The 18,930-nt window shown below is 41.0% G+C and overlaps 4 protein-coding genes and 3 non-coding genes across 11 annotated transcripts; 5 read left to right on the forward strand and 2 right to left on the reverse strand.

Annotated features, from left to right (window-relative positions):
- Nucleotides 1-463: 463 nt before the first annotated feature.
- On the forward strand, nt 464-5,330 carry LOC115744113 (rRNA 2'-O-methyltransferase fibrillarin 2-like). The gene is made up of 7 exons (XM_030679215.2): nt 464-616; nt 1,046-1,371; nt 2,032-2,127; nt 2,218-2,295; nt 2,434-2,610; nt 4,560-4,628; nt 4,943-5,330. The coding sequence occupies exons 1-7, from the start codon at nt 598-600 to the stop codon at nt 5,123-5,125; spliced, it is 948 nt and encodes a 315-aa protein (XP_030535075.1). The 5' UTR covers nt 464-597; the 3' UTR covers nt 5,126-5,330.
- LOC115746243 lies at nt 3,105-3,177 on the forward strand. Its single transcript, XR_004016008.1, has one exon. It is a non-coding gene; the product is annotated as a small nucleolar RNA snoR60 (small nucleolar RNA).
- LOC115746233 lies at nt 3,499-3,571 on the forward strand. Its single transcript, XR_004016007.1, has one exon. It is a non-coding gene; the product is annotated as a small nucleolar RNA snoR60 (small nucleolar RNA).
- Nucleotides 3,730-3,808, forward strand: LOC115746247. The gene has a single exon (XR_004016010.1). It is a non-coding gene; the product is annotated as a small nucleolar RNA snoR60 (small nucleolar RNA).
- Nucleotides 5,331-6,596: 1,266 nt separating the features above from the next.
- Nucleotides 6,597-8,873, forward strand: LOC115745746. 4 transcript variants are annotated; one of them, XM_030681331.2, is made up of 5 exons: nt 6,597-6,753; nt 7,399-7,485; nt 7,587-8,024; nt 8,101-8,159; nt 8,270-8,867. In XM_030681331.2, exons 2-5 carry the CDS (start codon nt 7,428-7,430, stop codon nt 8,480-8,482), a joined length of 768 nt encoding a protein of 255 aa, XP_030537191.1. In that variant the 5' UTR covers nt 6,597-6,753; nt 7,399-7,427; the 3' UTR covers nt 8,483-8,867. The 4 variants fall into 4 exon arrangements, with proteins under 4 accessions (XP_030537191.1, XP_030537175.1, XP_048138950.1 ...); XM_030681315.2 differs by having other exon boundaries at nt 7,575-8,024; nt 8,270-8,860; XM_048282993.1 differs by lacking the exons at nt 6,597-6,753; nt 7,399-7,485 and having other exon boundaries at nt 7,492-8,024; nt 8,270-8,498; nt 8,547-8,873.
- Nucleotides 8,874-9,203: 330 nt separating this feature from the next.
- Nucleotides 9,204-12,897, reverse strand: LOC115743996 (uncharacterized membrane protein YjcL). Its single transcript, XM_030679065.2, has 6 exons — nt 12,432-12,897; nt 11,768-11,994; nt 11,481-11,591; nt 10,864-11,016; nt 10,391-10,647; nt 9,204-9,697 (listed from the first exon to the last, which is right to left on the reverse strand). The coding sequence occupies exons 1-6, from the start codon at nt 12,752-12,754 to the stop codon at nt 9,374-9,376; spliced, it is 1,395 nt and encodes a 464-aa protein (XP_030534925.1). The 5' UTR covers nt 12,755-12,897; the 3' UTR covers nt 9,204-9,373.
- Nucleotides 12,898-13,542: 645 nt separating this feature from the next.
- Nucleotides 13,543-14,827, reverse strand: LOC115744009 (probable RNA-binding protein 18). 2 transcript variants are annotated; one of them, XM_030679084.2, is made up of 4 exons: nt 14,571-14,827; nt 14,373-14,446; nt 14,154-14,280; nt 13,543-14,082 (listed from the first exon to the last, which is right to left on the reverse strand). In XM_030679084.2, exons 1-4 carry the CDS (start codon nt 14,571-14,573, stop codon nt 13,825-13,827), a joined length of 462 nt encoding a protein of 153 aa, XP_030534944.1. In that variant the 5' UTR covers nt 14,574-14,827; the 3' UTR covers nt 13,543-13,824. The 2 variants fall into 2 exon arrangements, with proteins under 2 accessions (XP_030534944.1, XP_030534953.1); XM_030679093.2 differs by lacking the exon at nt 14,571-14,827 and having other exon boundaries at nt 13,543-14,093; nt 14,373-14,387.
- Between the last annotated feature and the right edge of the window lie 4,103 nt (nt 14,828-18,930).

Consider the following 18,930-nt stretch of genomic DNA (forward strand, 5'->3'; position numbering starts at 1 on the left):
AGGAACCTCAAATTTCAAATGTGTGTTTTTCCTCAAGAGGTAAGTAACTAGTTTTCAACACAACTTTCTTGTAATCTATACGAGCAATCAAACAGTTTTTGCATTATATTGTTGCCTAGAAAAGGAAACATGTAACTATTTTTTGAGAGAAGGAAATGAGTGAGAGTAAAGTATTCCCTGAGTGGAGCGATTGGGTGTTTGGGTTGCGGACATCACAAGTAAAATTGAACGTTGAACAGAAGCACAGACTTTAGAAGAGGAGACACTGCGGGCCCCCGCAAGAGAATGTTTCGGTGCATTTGCGAACGATTCCCGCTCGGCCCAAAAAGCTACATCCAACTTTACGTTCATGGGCTTTTCTACATTTTGGGCTGGACCTGGGCTTTTTCCACTCCCAGGCCCTCAACTCAGATCTCGAACAAACGCGGCTGGGTCGCCTCGCCCAAAACCCTAAACCCTCCCTCGTTCTCCCCCAATAAAATGCCTCTCGAGCCGGAACTTTGTGACACCGTCTAAACTCTCTTCCTCGGCGGAGCTCTCTCAGCTGAAGTGAAACCAGCAGCTCTTCTTAGTCTCGTTTAGCTAGCTATCACCAAGATGAGGCCGCCTCAGAGAGGTATTCTTCGCCTTGTCCTTCTTTTCGCGATCGTGTGGGGAATGGAGGGAACGCAGTTTAGCACTGGTTTCATTTGAGAATCACGTGTCGGTTTTTGAGCTGTTTTTGCAACTGAGGATGATACTAAGTTTTGATTACGGACTAGTTCTTGTCGGTTTTTGAGCTGTTTCATTTGTGAAATGCGTGATCCTGTTTGGGTGCTTGCCTTCTTAAGTTCTTGGTACCGGATTTAGTGCGAGGTTAACGTTTTCTGCTTGGGGATGAGTCAGTTCCATCAGCCTCTCAGCTATGGTGATTGATCTTATGCTGCAGCCTGTGCTATGTTTTGGCCTTTAATGTGCTATTTTTTCACTTTTATTCTGAGACCTTAACATGGTATTCGAGCCCCTATATATATATTAAACGAATGGTCTCATTCGGTCTTTGCAGGTCGTGGCGGCGGCGGAGGATTTAGGGGCGGAAGGGGTGATGGAGGGAGAGGAAGAGGGAGAGGTGGAGGTGGAGGTGGAAGAGGTGGTCGTGACGGAGGTAGTGCCATGAGAGGGCGTGGTGGTGGACGTGGTGGTGGTGGTGGTCGCGGTGGAAGAGGAGGACGTGGTGGTGGTAGGGGCGGGATGAAAGGTGGAAGCAGAGTTGTGGTCGAGCCTCATAGACATGAGGGGGTGTTCATTGCTAAGGGCAAAGAAGATGCTCTTGTTACAAAGAATATGGTCCCTGGAGAGGCTGTCTATAACGAGAAGAGAGTCTCTGTGCAGGTGAATATGTTTTTTATTCAAATTGCTAGGGATTGCTAGGCATCCTCTGATAAACTCCTGATTTATCCCAAAAAAGAAATTGAGAAAAAAAAAGGCCAACGACCCGCGTATCTGGAAAATGAATGATTAATCACTTTTCCTAAAAATGATTTTTTTACAAAGAATGAACAAAAAATATTTTCATTGTCCATGAAAATGTTTAAGATATAAATTGTTGTTGGTAACATAATCAATTTTTATTTTTTAATTATTTCAAGCAATACAAGTGATGATTTTTAGGAAAATATTTTTGAAATTATTCATTTGTCACGTAACAAATGAAGCCTTCATAATGGTTCTAAGAATGCTAAAGCTTTTTTGGCTATGTATACTTGTGCTACACGAATTTGATTAGTAGAGGAGGGTCTGGCTTGGAGTTATTTTTTTGATTTGTGTGAAGTTCCTTTTGCCAGGGTTATAAAAAAAAAAAGACTTCTACTTGTAAACTCTGGTGCTGCTGTTGCAATTTTTTAGTGTTCAGATCTTTCTGATTTTAGGAGCTTAATAATGTCGATCTCCTTCATTTTCTTTGACTATCATCTCATGATATGTAAGATTCTTTCTTTCAGCGACCTAGACATATTAGTAAGCTGAATTGCTTTTTCTTTGAACTCTTGTTAGAATGAAGATGGCAGTAAAGTGGAATATAGGGTGTGGAACCCCTTCCGATCAAAGCTGGCAGCTGCCATTCTTGGTGGGGTTGATGAGATATGGATTGTGAGCATCTCTTTTCCTTTTTCTCTGGCGTATCTATGATGTGTAGCTTCTTCGTTATCACTGATCACGATTCATTGTTATCAAATTCAGAAACCTGGTGCTCGGGTTCTCTACCTCGGAGCTGCTTCTGGGACCACAGTATCTCATGTTTCCGATGTTGTTGGCCCTGTAGGTCCTTTTTTTGCCCTCCCCCCCCCCCCGCGTTTTTTTGTGGTTGGGGGGGGTGGGGGGTGTGTTTGGTGGAAGAATGATTCTTTTAGAAAATGACCAGATAACTGACTTGTTGTCTTGCGTTCCTTTTGGCAGACTGGAGTGGTGTATGCCGTGGAGTTCTCCCATCGAAGTGGGAGGGACTTAGTCAACATGGCAAAGAAGAGAACCAACGTTATTCCAATCATTGAAGATGCTAGACATCCAGCCAAGTACCGTATGTTGGTTGGAATGGTGGATGTAATATTTTCCGATGTTGCTCAACCCGATCAGGTATTGACTTTTGTCTTTGCTTATGGAAGTCTTCCTTGCCGAAGTGTAGATGCAGGATTTCATCTGGACCACTGAAAGAAAATCCTACATCACACATCCTACCTTTATTTCTGGATTACTTACTGCATGGTTTTGTTTATATGCTTTGTATTAACTTATTTCTCTATTACCTTTGATGCTCTTGAAGTAGATTCTGTGAATTCTACTCTTTTGTTTTCTGATAACAATTATCAATGCATTTATTTGCAGCCTTTGTTTTACCTTTCTCTGCTTCAATTCATTCCATGAAGTTTCTTTTCTTTGTTCATGTCTTTGTGAGACTCCTTTTTATATGAACAAGATGACCTCTTGTTTGGAAATTACCTTCCTGGTTTTGTAATTCATCTTTTATTTGATATATATCTATACTATTATAACTATGGTTTTCTTCATTGCTATGCTAAGCATACACTATCAGATTCTTTCATTAAGGTGTTTCACCCAGAGGGAAACTTATGCACATGAAGAATTAACTCGGATTCCCCTTCAAGACAGCATGGGTGATGCAAGATTGAGTTTTCTGATGCATGTCTGATTTTGGCTCACTCCATAATTTGTTTTCTTTAGTTCAAATTTGATTTTCTTTTTGAGTTCCTTTTCTTTTGTTTCCCTTAAAGACAAGTTAATCACATGCCTTCGGGCCAGTAAACCCATGCCTATTTCGTGTGCTGCGTTATTAGAAAGCATTTGATGAGAAACTTGGATTCACAGAAACTTCCTTCTTGGTTTTGTGATTTATCTTTTGTTTGATATATAGCTATACTGCTGTAACTGCAGTTTTGTTCATTGCTATGCTAAACGTACACTATCAGATTCTTTCATTAAGGTGTTTCACCCAGAGGGAAACTCATGCACATGATGAATTAACTCGGATTCCCCTTCAAGACAGCGTGGGTGATGCAAGATCGAGTTTTCTGATGCATGTTTGATTTTGGCTCCCTCCATAATTTTTTTTCTTTTGTTCAAAATTGAATAACTTTTTGAATATTCTTTTCTTTTCTTTTCCTTAAAGACGACAAGTTTATCACATGCGTTCGGGCGCGTAAGTTCCATGCCTACTCCCTGTACTGCATTATTACAAAGCATTTGATGAAAAATTCGGATTCCCCTTCAAGCCAGTTTGGGTGATGCATTACCGAGTTTAACCTTTCAAATTGTCTCTCTTGTGTATGAAGCTTAAAATTTCTTGTGTATGAAGCTTAAAATTTATGAAAATCAGGTTCGCCATTCAAATAGTGTACATTACTATTTGATGTTACCATCAGCAACTACAATGTGCCTCTTCAAAAAAATTTAAGTACGATTAGGTCCTTATTCATGTAGTTGTCCTTTTGACAAATTGTTGATTCAGATTACTATTCTAAGCTTGTTTGATACGGTTAGCCTGTCCTCGCCAAAAATAGCGGAGTTGTGTACATTATGTTGCCTTTAAGGCATTAGGCTGGGGATCTTAATGAGATAATTATCCAGGCATATGCTAAATTTCAAATTATTGTGTATTGTCAGATTGATCGTGTGCTTATTATTAATTTTGATCAAGCGCGCCTGCAATGGCATGACTTACTATGATGTGGTGTAGATGCACTTGATCTACCTCTCTGTTCACCAGAAGGTCTTTTTGTTTGTACTTATGATAAAAGTTGCTCTGAAAATATGCGTGGTGGTCTTTCTGCATTTGACTGTTTACCATTAAGTATTAACTACGAAAACAAATGCATGACTTGTTGAAGCACTTATTGCACTATACTCAAGCTCTGGGTAATGAAGTGTGTTCATTCTATGTTTGGAGGGAGAGAAATGCAAGTTCTATAATCTGTTATTTGGATATCCTTTCTCTCCGTTTGAAGGGCTTTACTAGGAGCTGTCTGTATGTTATATGCGATGTTCAATGATTTGTTGTTACATCTCAGGCGAGAATTTTGGCTCTAAATGCATCATATTTCCTCAAGGCTGGAGGTCATTTTGTCATCTCAATTAAGGTATATCTCTCTTTCTTTCTCTCTCTTTGGACAGAGATGTGCACGTGGGTCTTGAGATGTAGCTTGTTGGATTAGAAGACTGTTGGTCACACTTATATTTCTTAAATCACTTTATTTGTAATTCTTTCAATCTTAAAACAAGTAGCTGGTGCAAGTTTTTGCAAGTCTAGGACACAAGCTGTGGCCTCGGAAATGATCTTCTCATAGTTGAGGGTGCGTGAAAACCAATCCACTTGGAAAGAAGAAACACTAGAAATGTCACATTGATGAGAAGTGGTGTAATCCATTCCTTCGGGTTGTGCTTGTTTTTGCAGGCAAACTGTATTGATTCCACCGTTCCAGCCGAGATAGTATTCTCCCAGGAAGTGAAGAAACTCCAGGCGGAACAGTTCAAGCCTTTTGAGCAAGTTACTCTCGAGCCCTTTGAGCGAGACCATGCTTGCGTCGTCGGCGGTTATCGCGTGCCGAAGAAACAGAAAGCTGCTCCTGCATCATAAGAAGTCCCGGACCCGCCTTAGTTCTTCCATCACCTGTCACTTAGTTTCTCGGGGTGCACTTGAATGTCAGTCTTTATGTATCTCTTTCTTAGATTGGAACTCCAATGTTTTCAAGATTTTAGGTGGGGGCTCTTGTAATGGACCGATATAATGCTGAATCGCGTTCGAATTTTTCCACCTTCGGGCCAGTAGTTGGGTTGGTAAATTTCACGTACAATGTACTTAAAGATTTGTCAAGATTTGTCAAGGGTTAAGGATGCTTAGACCGTTGGTCACGGAGGACTTGGGATCGGCAGGTGATCCGAGAACACCGGTTCGTCACCTTTGGCTTTGGGTCTAGTTTCCAAGCGATCGATTCTTTGCAGGACGTAATCTACTGTAGCATATTGTCAACTTGGAAATATGTAGCTAGTTAACGAAGAATGTGTTAGCAAGCTTTTTTTTCTTTTCATTTAAATAATCAACATTTAATTGTTTTAAAAGCTGCAAACTTGCATTATAGATTAATTAGAACACTCCGGTATAAATCAATTTGTGATCACGAAGGGTGATCAAGTGTAATTAGAACACTCAGTAGTTTTAAGGTAAAATTTTAAAAAAGGACTTAAAAGTGCTCTCATTTTTTTTAAAAAGTGTTTAAAGTGGATTTTATTTTAAATGTGTTCAAGTTATTTCAAAGAAGGATCTCGCTAAAAGGCATTTTCGTCCTTTAATTTTTTTTTCCTTTTGTCTTTTCTTTTCTTTTCTTTTTTTCTCCCCTCCCTACGCCATTGCCGACCTCAAGCTGCCTCGCACGGGTAGCGTCGAGCTACCCTTGCTTGGGCCGACGCCAAATTAGAGCTTCCCTCACCAAGGCCGACACCGGCGAGGGCTACCTTCGCGAAGGCAAGGCCACCCTCGCCCCCGACGTCGGCAATGACCCGGAAATGGGAGAAAAAAAGAAAAGAAAAGGTAAAAAGAAAAAGGAAAAAAAATTCCAAAAAGTAAAAGATAAAAATGCACTTCAGCTATACCCTTCTTTGAAATAATTGGAGAACTTTAAACTTTTATTTGAAATAAGATCCAATTCATGCTCTTATTTGAAAAAATAAGAACACTTCAAATCTTTTTTTTTTTTTTTCCAGTTTCAATGGTTGTCTAGATAAACGTCAAATATATTCCATGTGAATCACGTGAATAAATATCAAAATCCTTAATTTTATGGACATTCTTAGCTTCGTAAAATTTTCAATTGTGATCGTCAATGGACTTTTGTTCCATGCAAGTACTTTCGGCAAGAGGAGGGAAAAAAACATAATCAGGAAAAGTAAAAGCCAAAAATTCACCAGCCCCAGAAATTTATACGGACGATAAACCATCCTGCGATATGTTTCGTAATTGTGCCATCATTTGGGGGGTAATAACGTAAAAGGAGACAAGTTACCGTTGGAACTCCACCTCCGCCCCTCGCAAACTGCATATATGTGGAGAAGTGCAACATCTCGAATCGCTTTCGCGAAACTCCGACGCTAAAATCTCACAAGAATCGCAGTGAAAAAGCGAGAATCGCCGAGCAGAAATCCAAATCGCGCGATAGTTCATCTTCCTCGAGAAACGGATCGAAGAGATCGGTTCCACTGAAACACTTCGTGAGTTTCTTTTCCGTCGTTCTTTTCAGTGAATTTGTGAATGTGTTCGCGCTGTGCTAGGGTTTCGAGAAATCGGGCGAATGTTAGCGCTTAATCTGTCGATAAATAGGAAGTCTGAATGTGGCGACGAAACGTCTTCTCTCTCTATTATTTTTGTCTTCATCTTCGAGAAACTGGGAAATGGATATTGTTCGTGAAGTTAGGAATTCTTCGACCGACGAAGAGAACTTTCTAGGTTTTTGAAGAGATTTTGGCTTTTCTGCTGTAGGCGATTCGAGGACTTCATCTGTTCTTTCCGAGAATGTATTGTAGTTGGCTGGTATCGGTGTGCATATCTGTTCAAGATAGGTTGTTGTTTTTCGAAATTTCTACAGTTGTAGCGATTGTGGTGTCTAAGAAATTCAGATGCATTCTCAAAAGCCTCGATCTTTAACCTTCAAAGCAAAATTGATGGACCTCTCCTAGCTTATCTCCTCCACACGAACTCGTAATCCGTCTTGTGGAAGCGCTTTGCTGCAAACATAATCATTAACTCTTCCTGGTCAATGCATTACTTTATGAGCGGACTTGGAGAGATTTTTTGTTACACTTGTCTACTCTAATAAGTTTTGTCTCTGTAATTTTGATACATTTTGTAAGGTACAGATCTGAAATTTGTCGATATAAGGACTACAATGGCTTCAGGGCGTGGTGGGTTGATTCTAGATCAGAACTTCAATGCTAACTACAATGGTAAATTTCTACTCTGTTGTTGGTTCTCATGTGTAAAGTTTCTGTGTCAATCTCCTGGTTTATTTGGTCTCGTGTTTCTAATCGTTCAGGAGGTTCTTTAGGGGAAATTTCTAAAGTGATTAAAGTGCAGAAGAAAGGAGGGGATGGTGGAAGAAAACCTCTTGGTGATTTGTCAAATGCAGGGAAGCCTTCTTTTAACCAGGTGTCCAAGAAACAGAATTTGAAAAGTTTCGCTCTGATTAATGAAGATATTGGTTCCTCCAAGGTCCCAAGTGATCTAACCAAAAAGAGAAGTACTTCTAAAGCCTCGGACAAAGCGCAGACAAGGAGCAGAAGAGTACTTTCTGATATTTCTAATTCGGCAAAGCCCCATGTATCCAGGGTGTCAAAGAAGACCGTGAAGATGAACGTTCTACCAGAGGAACCAATTGATACTGGTTTTATTGCCGAGGAACAATTTCTTCACAACCACCAGGAGTGTATAAAACAGCAGAGCATTGCCATTGACATGGACCATTTTCTGGAGACTCTCAGACTCAGTAAGTTTATTGGCTTGGTTTTTAACGTTTTAGTACTCCTCCTTATTTCAAGAACTCATTAATGTCCTCCTTACAGGTTCTCGCAACAAGGTTGTCTCTTCTCCCTGCCTGTCTCCACTAAGCACTAGATTGAAGGTCCGTTAACAACTAATTTCTTTTGCTGCTTCCTGTTTATTTTTCATCGTCTGTGGTGGTTATCAACATGGAACATTAGTTTTATGCGGGCATTATTTTCCCTGCTGCAGCGTGAGAGCCCTTCAAGGCTTTTGCAATATGAACAGATGGCTGAGCTGCAGATTTCCGCTGTCAGATCTCATCCGAAACATGAGCTGTCAAGCGAACTTGACTCCCCTCAGCCGCCAAGCAGTCCAAAATCACTAAATATTGGTATGCACAGGAAGGACCAGGACATGGTGAATTTCATGTTGATGGAAACACCAAGCTTCCTGAAGCATTGAACATCTTATATTTGATGCTATTAGGTACAAAATCCCCAGCTGGGTTTAGTTCGGTATGGCAGAAGGAAATGTGATGCTGCATTAAATGTTGTTACCGTCAGACCTGTGACGGCTCTTTTTGGCATTTTGTTGTGGTCCAAGTGAACCTTTCCTGGGAATCAAGGATGTGTTTGGCACAATTGTTTTGCATGTTGATGGAAACACCATGCTTGCTGAAGCATTGAATTTCTTATATTCAATGCTATATTAGGTAGAAAATCTGAAGCTTCTAAGTATTAAATGTTTTACGGGTCAGACATGTGATGGCTCTTTTTTGCATTTTCGTTGTGGTCCAAAGCGAACCTTTCCTGGGTATATATTGGGCACTATCGTGCTGATTTTGCGTATTACATTTGGAATTGCTTAACTGTCACAGTCCAGGCAGCGTTGGCTGCTTGCAAACACTATGCTGAAGTAAGAATCCTTGATCTTCCTGGTTACCTTTCATATAAATAGTTTTCTTAAAGGATCCCTAATACTTTAGATGCATTGGGCATCCACTATACAATTCAGGCGTTCGAAGGATTTCTCAGGAAGGCAATATTTAACAAAATCGCCATGTTACTTAGTAGATGCATTTCATCTTTCGTGTTAAGTAGGAAGTGGATTTTGATTCATGATCTTGTCCCAATAAATAGGAATTCAATCCCCATATGAGCATGGAGTTTACCTTCTTAGAAAGTGAGATAAAGTAGGGCATAAGTTCTTTCAACTGAAATTGGAATATGAGCAGAAGAAGAGTTATTTTATTTACATCTAGAAGTCGCAGAGTTGATGGAGAGAGGAGATAAATTGGCATTTGATCTGGGAATTTTAAACAGGAGCTGATATGAATGCTACATAATTTACAGTTCACATGAATTTTAAAAAGGATACACCAAAACCAATACCCAGGAAAGTGGCGATTGCAATTCCAAAAATTCCAGCAAGAATCCCGGGGACGACCATAGAACTCCACCCTTTTGCTGTTGCCATTCCACAAGCTGTTGTTGGGCCACCAACATTCGCATTTGAAGCAATAAGTAACAGCTTCAGCTCAAAGCCAAATAGCTTTCCTAATCCAAGGATCACAGCAAGATGGACCGTAATCTGAACAAAGGCAAACAAAAATATACTAGGCGCTGTATTGATGACACTCCATATGTTTCCACTTGCACCGATGACAGTGAAGAACACCTGGTTTTGACATAGAAGCAATGCAAACAGTCAAAAAAATCCTTCAGGCAATGGGAAAAAGAGGATAGTCCTGAAGCTTGATAAACTGAAAGTTCACACAGCAGCTCTCGGAAAAACGGAGGTGATCATTCAAAGGATTTTTCGTGTATAGAAAAGAGTATTGAAAAAAAGTAAAGTGATAGCTTGATAACAAGGAAGGTTGATTGGTAAAACTTTGAGGCTACTTGATATTCCCAGATGGATTGATGTCACTCGTGCAAACAGTGAAAAATCAGCGAATCACCATTTTATTCATTGTGATGAGTAAAAATGAGTGCTTGTTATAATTTTTCAGATTCACTTTCAGCAGGCTGAAATCAATTGAAACACGCCATTATGTTGAAACAGTTGAGGGCTGAAATTGGGGCGAATTCTACAAGCAGGACTGAAACTTTAGAGATTGTCCATTGGTTGTCAAGTAAAAATTTGGTTGGAATGGAACGGAAGAGTCTTTCAGGGGCAAAAGTAAACATATCCTGTACCATAATGGATAATTGCCTAACTTCCTTTTCTACTTTTTTTTGGTTCTGGTACTCTAAATTTAAATATTTTCATACACATGTTGTCTGCCATATATAATGGCTTTGAAGACAAACATTAGAGCAGTATTATTATCAATAATTAAGAAACATAAAGCGCTGCAGAACAACTCACCTGCATCAATATCAGAGCCATAGCCTCGCCGGATGGTGCCAGCTTGCCAAATTGAGTAGGAAAAAGAGTTGCTAAAATAACAACAACAGCTGTTATGGCAGGCAAACTACCCCCTTGAATACCAAGATATTTCGTGAGAAAACTTCCTGCTTTGCATATGGCAAGGGACACAGCTATGGCTGTAGCACTCTGTAGAACAGGTAGCTTGTCATCAGGTCCTGATTCTGTGTCCAGAGCACCATTTACAGAATCTCCTCCTGCACAAGAGGCCAAATTATCGGGTGATCATCCCTCCCAGTATAGATTATGCATAAACATAAACATTCAGACTTAAGAAGGCATTATAGATTAGGCAATAACAAAGCTAATCAACCCTTTTATTATATCAAGTTAAGATTTTTACATCTATCATTAACATTTAGATTTTTCTCTTTTAGTAAATGTAATAACGGAATAAAATAAATTCAACCCACCATCGCCAGATGAAGACTCTGGAGGTACTTTTGTGCTCAATGCAAACAATGTAGCGAAATAAACTGCACAAATGACATTATCTGCAGCTAGCCCAGCAGCTAGAACTGATGGGGAAGCACCAAGAGCATCAGCTACTGCAACATAATTGACAGCTGGAGACAACAAGGTGCAAAAATGATCATCAGCTGTGGATTGAAAAAGTCAATGACGAATTTTCTATAACTTAATAAAAACAAAAAACCTTTGGCAGACCATTACAAGCCTTTGACAACATGGAAAAATATGATACGGCAATTCAACATTGTAGAGATGCTGAAATAACTTTTGCTGACATATTTTCTTTTATGCAAGGAGACAATTCATTAAAGTGTTATTCATGACACAAACAAAGCTGGAAATTGGGGTGGTAACAAACTTCTCCTTGTCACAAATGAACTCAGATACAATCATAATAAAGAATCATTTGCTGTTGTTGACTTGCTTCCCTCATTGTCATGGAGCAAGAAGCAGATTTACAAGTGGAACTGAAAGGAAAACTTTATTTGAAGAAGGAAGTTCAAGTTAATTCAAGAAACAACAAAAGCATGCTGATTTTCTATGCTTTACTATGGCTTACCTCCACCAATATGTCTTCCCATAAGTGCAGCAGCTATCTTCCAGCTATCTTGCCCCAGTGATCTCATTGGCACCAAAAAGTAAGCCACTACAGTCCCAATCGTGGTGGCAACTGTCATGAATATGCAGGGTGAAATTAACAATCAGTTGTTCATAAAATTTACGGCAACGTCAAATAGAGTACAATGCATTACATCATGCACGATCAACAGCACTTAATCGTAAAATAGATAGTTCATCGACACTTGTAAGCAAAATAGTATACAAGAGGATGTCAACATAGAATACCTGATCCAAGCAAGAAAGCCAAGAGAAGTTTCCCAGTAGACTGGATCACGCGGCTCAGGTCAGCCCTAAACAGCAGCAAGGGGACAGCCAAAGGGAGTAGAAACTCCAATACGACTTTATAAGCCGGAGCTTCGCATGAAATGATCCCCAAATTGCTGGCGGCAAGACCAACCAAAGTGCTCACCAGGGCCCCACTCAAAGTGCTCCCAATCTTGGTCTTCTCGGACCTTACAATTAGCAAAGTCCTCATCATGACTAAAGTACAAGCATAAAGCATGAAACTATGTTCAGCTGTCTATCAATTTCATGAAATTTGAACAAGAGAAAACAATGGTCTCTACTTCCGGAGGTCAAAAAGTATCTCGTTAGCATTGCCGAGCTAAGCTTGAGCATTCCCCTGCTAGCATACTGATGGGAAAAAAACAACCAAAAAATGCCATATATTCTAGTGAAATTCTGCAGACACCCTCCACTATACACCATCGGCACAAGCACAAACATCTCTTGTCACCTTAAATTTGTGCATTTTCATTGAAAAGTGTATTAACTTCTCTACAACTTCCAAGCAGACATTTTTCCAACAAACCACCCAAAAAGATTTATTAAAAAAAAAAAAGACATACGAAATAGCGAAATGCAAGGGTGGAGACAAACGAGGATTCACCAGATGCCAAAAGCGCCGGCCGCGAAGAGAGCAGTCCAGCTGCCCCATTTATCGTGAGGCGAAATGAGAGGGTAATTCAACTGAGATCTGACCGTCACTACCCGAATCGAGTCAGGGCCCCGACCGCCGACGCGGGGGAAGCGGCGAGACGCCTCGCTCCGATTCCTCGTGGGAAGCTCGGACCGCAGCAGCTTCGAACCGCCGATCGCGTTAGAGAAGGTGATCGGGTTTTGGCGGGAAAGTGAAGGAGGACGCGGTTGACGGAGGTCGGGGCACGGAGCGGGCGAAGCGGGGAGCTGCAAGAGCAAGCATCGCGACGCCATTGACGCGAGTCAGAAGCAGAGGCTGCTGGCCTTCGCAGGAGGAGTGTGCGTGATCGAATGTGACGGGACTTCCACTCGTGATGGCAGTGGCTGCGAAGCTGCCTACATTTCGGGACAAACAGACAACAACAGCGGAGTTAATATTCGCAAAATAAATGAATAATAAAAATAAAATGGAGGTTTTTCTTCTCAAAATTGTTTTCATGACAAGGGCGTGCTTGCTTTCTTACAGGAATGCCTTAAAATATTATTTAATATATCTCGAGTACATTTACTTATTACATCATTTTTAACCCTGTATAATTTTTCGCATGGGAAGAAATAAGGCCAATATAATCACTTATCAAAGCAGATAGATTTCTATGCATCGATTTAATAGATTTTATTATATGCAGTAGAATTAGAATGCACTGCTTAGTTATGCAGTAGCCAGCGTTAAAAAGTCAACGTCTTATCGTGGATAAAACATAAAAGATGAAAAATTACTTGTACAAACAGTCAATTTAGTCATAAATATTTCAATTTATTCTTAAATCTTTTAAAAATTTGCCAATGTAGTCCTTTTTACCAATTTTAATCGAAAACCACTGACTGAGTCGATCGGCTGCGTAAAAAAAAGCCTCCACATGCCGGATGGTGACACAATAGTGAGCGAGCGAGCGAGAAAGAGAGAGATCAATCCCGGTTAGAGCCACTATGGTGACACCAAAGGACCTGCGATATAACTAGTTGCCTCCAAGATCTGACAATATCGAAAGTTTGTAGACATACAAAGCAGCGAAAAGAGCTAGCGAAATTTCTTGAATTAATCAATCCAGTAAATATCAATCCAGTATCTGCCACAGGATTTACGACAATCACCGATACCACCGGATATACATTGTCAATGTTTCGCTACGTCACATTGCTTGAAACCCACCACGGCTATTCAACCCCATCCAGTTCCAACCTTCAACCCCAAAAACATCCCTTATCGCGAGTCCCGATGGCAGCAACTGGCCCCCGCCTATTTCGGGAGCGTTGGCCTCCTGAGATGTAGTTAATGCAGCTCGATTTGCGATGAAACATGGTCAGCTTAGTTTCTGCTTCTTAACATTGGAGTTCTCTTCCTCCAAAGCTTTCAACTTGCTCTTGATTGCAGCTATCTTAGCACTCTTACTCATCTGTCCGGAACTGCTACCAGATATGCAAGTCTTGTCGAGGTGGCCTCGTACCTTGGACGAGTTCTCCACCGTATCCACCAGATACTTCTCACTAGCAAGACGGACAACTAGAGGGCGGCCACAGGCCAACTTCCCATGCATCTTCTCCTTCGCGAGCTCAGCTTCCTGCATGCTCACTTTAAATAGGACAATCAAATACTGCTCCGAACAGAAATACATGACAAGCAGCAACTTACCTCTTTGCTACTGTACTGAATGAAAGCAAAGCCTCTTGGCTCTCCACGTTTTGGGCCACGAGTATGCCAAAGGAAATCCTCTGATATAATCTTCCCAAAGGGAGAAAACATCTTGATTAGAGTAGCCCTGATACAAGACAAATATCTCCATTCATTTATCAAGTTGTTCATGTAGCTTGTAAAAACATCAGAAACATCAACAACCACATATTTCCTTACTCTGTTATCCTCAAATCAAGATTGCCAATATAGAGTCTACTTTCAGACCTGTCATCAGTGAATCTGTTAGGGTCCTGCATTAAACCATCCCAAATTTCAAATGAAGTCAAATTTCTGTCACGCAATTGTCAGTGAGACAACAATTGCCAAATCTGTAGAATATATGTTAACGTGTGATTAATTAGGAGATTTTCTCACCATGATGAAGCAACGTATTCGGGCAGAAGTTAAATTCGCAGCAGGGGAACAGAAACAACTTCTAGAGCTTCACTGACCGGATCCTCCTGAATGTGAACATATATATAAAGAGTTCAGAGGATTCTGTGCCTGTCCAAACCACTATAAGCAGTTCAACATTTTGCTACATTAAAAAAATGCTATGGCAGTTTGAATAACACTAACACACTCACAAGCATACAGCAAGTACACTAGAATGATCATTAGTCATTTGTTTTATTCAACGCACTCAATTATTCATGGCAAGGAACTAAAACTAAGCGTTGACCCCAAGGTTAGTTTTTGGAAGGGTGTCGTGGCTTCCTAAACATCTACATACCGGTTGTGCCTTTGTCTAACTCCTTCCCAGTACTCTGTGAGACTGCGTCATTAGTTCCTACTGGCTCGAAGCAAACAGATACGTAGACCAAATTTTTTTTCCGAGGAAGGGACAGAGGGAAGATGACCATAAAGTAAATGTTCCAAAAGCTTAGTTCCACAAATCAGAATATGCCGGTATATATGCGTCAGGCTGTAATTGGATGGGAGTGCGAAAATGCTCGCCGCCTCAGCTTGATGTCATACAAGACACGTGATATTTCCTTGGAGATGCTTCAGAGGATGATTAACGCTAATTGCTAACGAAAATCAAGCGCCCAAAGAGCGTCCCGCCGTTGTACGTCTTAGGCACTGTACGAAATGAACCCGGCAAGGACGCCAACCCTAACAACCTATGCCGCAATTGGCGAGATAATTGCCACTGAGCAATCGCCGCCATGAACATTAATGGCGTTTCCAGTAAACTAAAACAACGAGTTCCACGAGTAGAGAGAGACATCAAAGCAGATTCACACCCACATCACCTGGTCAGAGGGGAGGGGGGGGGAGCGGCGCCGGCGATCAAAACCCTAGAAACCTACGCGTCTCTGGGAACGACCAGAAGATGCGGGAACTAATTAGACGATGCAATGGAGAAAAAATTGAGACTTTTTGAACGTTGCAACGCGATTGCGAAGGCGTCCCATGAAAAACAACGAATCTGATCGCAGAACCGATCAGGCAAAACCAGAGGAAGAAATGAATAGAGAGATTAGCGATGAATTCGATGAGCTTACAGTGACACGAGACCGAGGTGATTAGGCAAGAGCACCGAGAGGAGTCGACGATCGACGATCTTGAAAGCTTGAGACCCTGGGAGTGCAGAAGAGATTTTGATATTGTAGGGTCCGCGGAGCTAAGAACCTTATTGCTATACAGTTTTATTTTCATTTTTTTGGTTTTTTGCAGCGGCGGCGTTTGCTAACTAAACGGCGCGTTTTAATGGCCAGTTCCTTTCGACCAAAAAAAGCAAAAAAAGAAAAAGGAAAGCCAATGGCCAGTTCCGACAACGATAAGTCGACGTTGAACAGGTGGCGATCCGTGGGCGGGCCAGACCAGCTCGGACCGGGGCTTCGGGAAAACTGTTACTAGTCCATTGGTCGGGCCTGACCAACTCCACTTTTTGATTTTTTTTACAAAAAAATGAATGATTTGAAATAGACGAGCCGGGTATTATCCAATTCCAATCCTCTTCGCATAAAAAAAAAAAAAATCACTGTAAGATATAAAAAACCAGGGCAAACTTGAGCTAGCCCGAGCAAAGACGGCGCCAAGTAACCAAAATGGGCGGGTTGATCGGGGTCATCAACATATAGCGAAGGATGATGATGAGCAACTTGTGCACGTGTTTTAATGTGTAGCTGTGACGGAGAGATATCATAGCAATGATAAGCTTGCCGCTCTTGTGCATTTGGATCGCGAGTAATGCGGACTAACTATGAATTAAGCTCAACATTTTGTCGCGAAGAGTCCGCTAGAGCTGATCGTCCCTCTCCAGCCTTCATAACAATCAAAATGCCAGAAGAAAGAAGAGGATTTGAGGTCGCATGACTATTTGCCATATCGACAAGCGCTCTCGAGGCACACCATAAGCGTGTTAATTGATGCCGTTTGTTAGGTGTTTTCGAAAAGATTAATATGATGACGTCATGACACTATTACAGCACTAACTTATTTAGATAAATAAATCCAATCACATAATGCACATCGAGAGGAGTGATCCAATTTAGATTAAAAACAAGGTAAAATGACCGTCAAAACATAAGTACAAGAAAATTTGTCAAAAAAGTCATAAACCTAATTCACTTTTACCAATTCAGTCATAAACCTCTTAATTTTGTCAATTTAGTCATAAACCTTTTAATTTTGCTAATTTAGTTTTAAACATTTTGCATTTGTGCCAATTCAATCATAAATATTTTTTTATGCCAATTCAGTCCTAAACCTTTTATATTTATGCTAATTCAATCCTTCAAGTTGACACAAATGTTCGCCGGCACTAACGTAGATAATTTTTAATATTTTATAATTTTTTTTAATTTTTCTTTTCTTTCTCCTTTTTCTTTTCCTTTCTTCTTCATTGAACCGGTCACCGACGAGCTCGGTCCCTCCTACCACTAGCGATGGTGACGCTCGGCGGCCTTGCCCAACGACGAGAGGTTAATATTCGTCTTCCATTGATGGGTAATTGTAGCAGACAACTTCAAAACGCCATTTTTCCAAGTCGGTTTTGCCGGGCTTGCCAACACCGGGCAGGGGCGAGCTCACCCGAGTTCATCGGCCCTAGTCTCACCAATGACCAATTCGAGGAAGAAGAAAGGAAAAGAAAGAAAAAGAAAAAAAAAATTAAATAGAAAATAATTTTATAAAATATTAAAAATATTATTAAAAATTATCCACTTCGATCTTGGCGTCCACGTTAGTACCTATTGAAAGGATTGAATTGACATAAATACAAAATGTTTAGGATCGAATTGACTCGATAAAAAGATTTAGGACTTTTTTGATAATTTTCCTCATAAATACATGCGAACTTTTTGTTGGGATATCGAGAACATCATGTTGGTTGATGTCGACTCCCACAAATCAATTCGAACATGGGCCACATGCTAATATCATGTTCCAGTGATTTTCTAGCTCGAAGGACCATGAACCACCAAAACGGCATCTCCATGGATAAGGAAACGTTTGATCAATCGACTCGTGACTCTAAGGTGTGTGTACGTACCCGTGTTAGGAAGCGAGAGCAAAGATCAAAGTTCCAAGAGCCATGTGGTTTTGACGAATTGGCCTGAGTTCGAGTTTCTCACTGCCTCTCGAACAAGTCAACTGAGTTTGGTACCCAATCACCCAAGAGGCGGTGGAAAAAGCAGAGCAAAAGATGTACAATCCCATGATTCAAGAGGACCATTCGTCTTCTTTGTTGAAGTTTGAGGCGTGCTAAAACTCTTTCTAAGGATAGACAAAAAAATGATTGTTGATAGTGTCAATAATTTTCCGCGACCATGCAAGCGTGCAAAGTGCGCCTAATAATCGCGCATCCTCACGCAAATATAATAGGGTCTAGCCTACTTACCCATTCACTATTTTGAAATACTATAGTATCTTTTTAACTAATAAACTGACTTACAACACTCTTCTTTTTATCCTCTGTGGAATTAGAAAAAGGCACGAGCTGTTGTTGATCCCATTCGAACATATTCAAACATATTTAACCATATTTTCCAACACTCTTAAATCATGACGTGGAGATCTAAACAGAAACGCAATGGATTACGGAGTCACGCGGACAATAATTGAGCCCATTCCTGCAATGTGAACGCGTCGACCAAAAGCTTTGTGTTGGAGACAGCTTTGCTATCCGCGAGACGAGAAAGCGGGGGAAAACAAAAGAATATGATCCCACGTCGTTTTCGGTCCTTTTCGCCAGCCTCCTTGTTTGTGTTTGCCTTGGGGGAAAAGATCAAAGTGGAGTCCTCCCTCCCTCCATTCACGGGTGAACAAACAGAGTAGGTGGAATAGAAAGCAGAGCACCTGTACGTTTGAAGCAGCCCCTCTTAGTTTGGCTGGAATTCGGGCAATCTCACGCCCCCTGGACGTCGTCGCAGCATCCCGGTAGGGATTCTTGCCGTCGGAAGTCTGCCTTCGCGACCTGTAGGATTAGCGCGATACAAACTGTTTCGGTCGGCGCCGCGTGTCCAAGATCTCGACACCCAAATTCGGTTTTTGATCTGATTATGTTTCGAAAGCCAATCAGCCAAGAGTCGGCGAGGAGACGGTGGATTTCGTGCGTTACAAGCGATTAAGAACGTGTGCCCGGAAAAGGATGTCTCTATGCTAGTAAAGCTACAGGATACAGACATCATGCACTGGAGTCTTGCTGTCTTTATACCGCTTCGCACTTCACCGTCCAAGATTACTTCCAAGGAGCGGCCAAACAAGAATGGCCACGCTTTTTGATATT

The sequence above is a fragment of the Rhodamnia argentea genome, chromosome 7 (assembly GCF_020921035.1).
Source record: "Rhodamnia argentea isolate NSW1041297 chromosome 7, ASM2092103v1, whole genome shotgun sequence".
In the NCBI taxonomy this organism is placed as follows: Eukaryota; Viridiplantae; Streptophyta; class Magnoliopsida; order Myrtales; family Myrtaceae; genus Rhodamnia; species Rhodamnia argentea.

Excerpts from the sequence above, each read along its gene's own strand:
- LOC115744009 (XM_030679084.2), bottom strand. Across the intron at positions 14,281-14,372 it reads CTTGATTTGAGGATAACAGA|GGCTACTCTAATCAAGATGT; the intron begins GTAAGGAAATAT and ends GTCTTGTATCAG. Across the intron at positions 14,083-14,153 it reads TTCAGTACAGTAGCAAAGAG|GAAGCTGAGCTCGCGAAGGA; the intron begins GTAAGTTGCTGC and ends GTGAGCATGCAG.
- LOC115745746 (XM_048282993.1), top strand. The coding sequence starts at position 7,514 with ATGTGTAAAGTTTCTGTGTCAATCTCCTGGTTTATTTGGTCTCGTGTT. Across the intron at positions 8,025-8,100 it reads TCTGGAGACTCTCAGACTCA|GTTCTCGCAACAAGGTTGTC; the intron begins GTAAGTTTATTG and ends TCCTCCTTACAG. Across the intron at positions 8,160-8,269 it reads CACTAAGCACTAGATTGAAG|CGTGAGAGCCCTTCAAGGCT; the intron begins GTCCGTTAACAA and ends TCCCTGCTGCAG.
- LOC115743996 (XM_030679065.2), bottom strand. The coding sequence starts at position 12,754 with ATGGCGTCGCGATGCTTGCTCTTGCAGCTCCCCGCTTCGCCCGCTCCG. Across the intron at positions 10,648-10,863 it reads AGAGTCTTCATCTGGCGATG|GAGGAGATTCTGTAAATGGT; the intron begins GTGGGTTGAATT and ends CCTCTTGTGCAG. Across the intron at positions 9,698-10,390 it reads TGGCTCTGATATTGATGCAG|GTGTTCTTCACTGTCATCGG; the intron begins GTGAGTTGTTCT and ends TGTCAAAACCAG.
- LOC115744113 (XM_030679215.2), top strand. Across the intron at positions 2,128-2,217 it reads GGGTTGATGAGATATGGATT|AAACCTGGTGCTCGGGTTCT; the intron begins GTGAGCATCTCT and ends TATCAAATTCAG. Across the intron at positions 4,629-4,942 it reads ATTTTGTCATCTCAATTAAG|GCAAACTGTATTGATTCCAC; the intron begins GTATATCTCTCT and ends TTGTTTTTGCAG.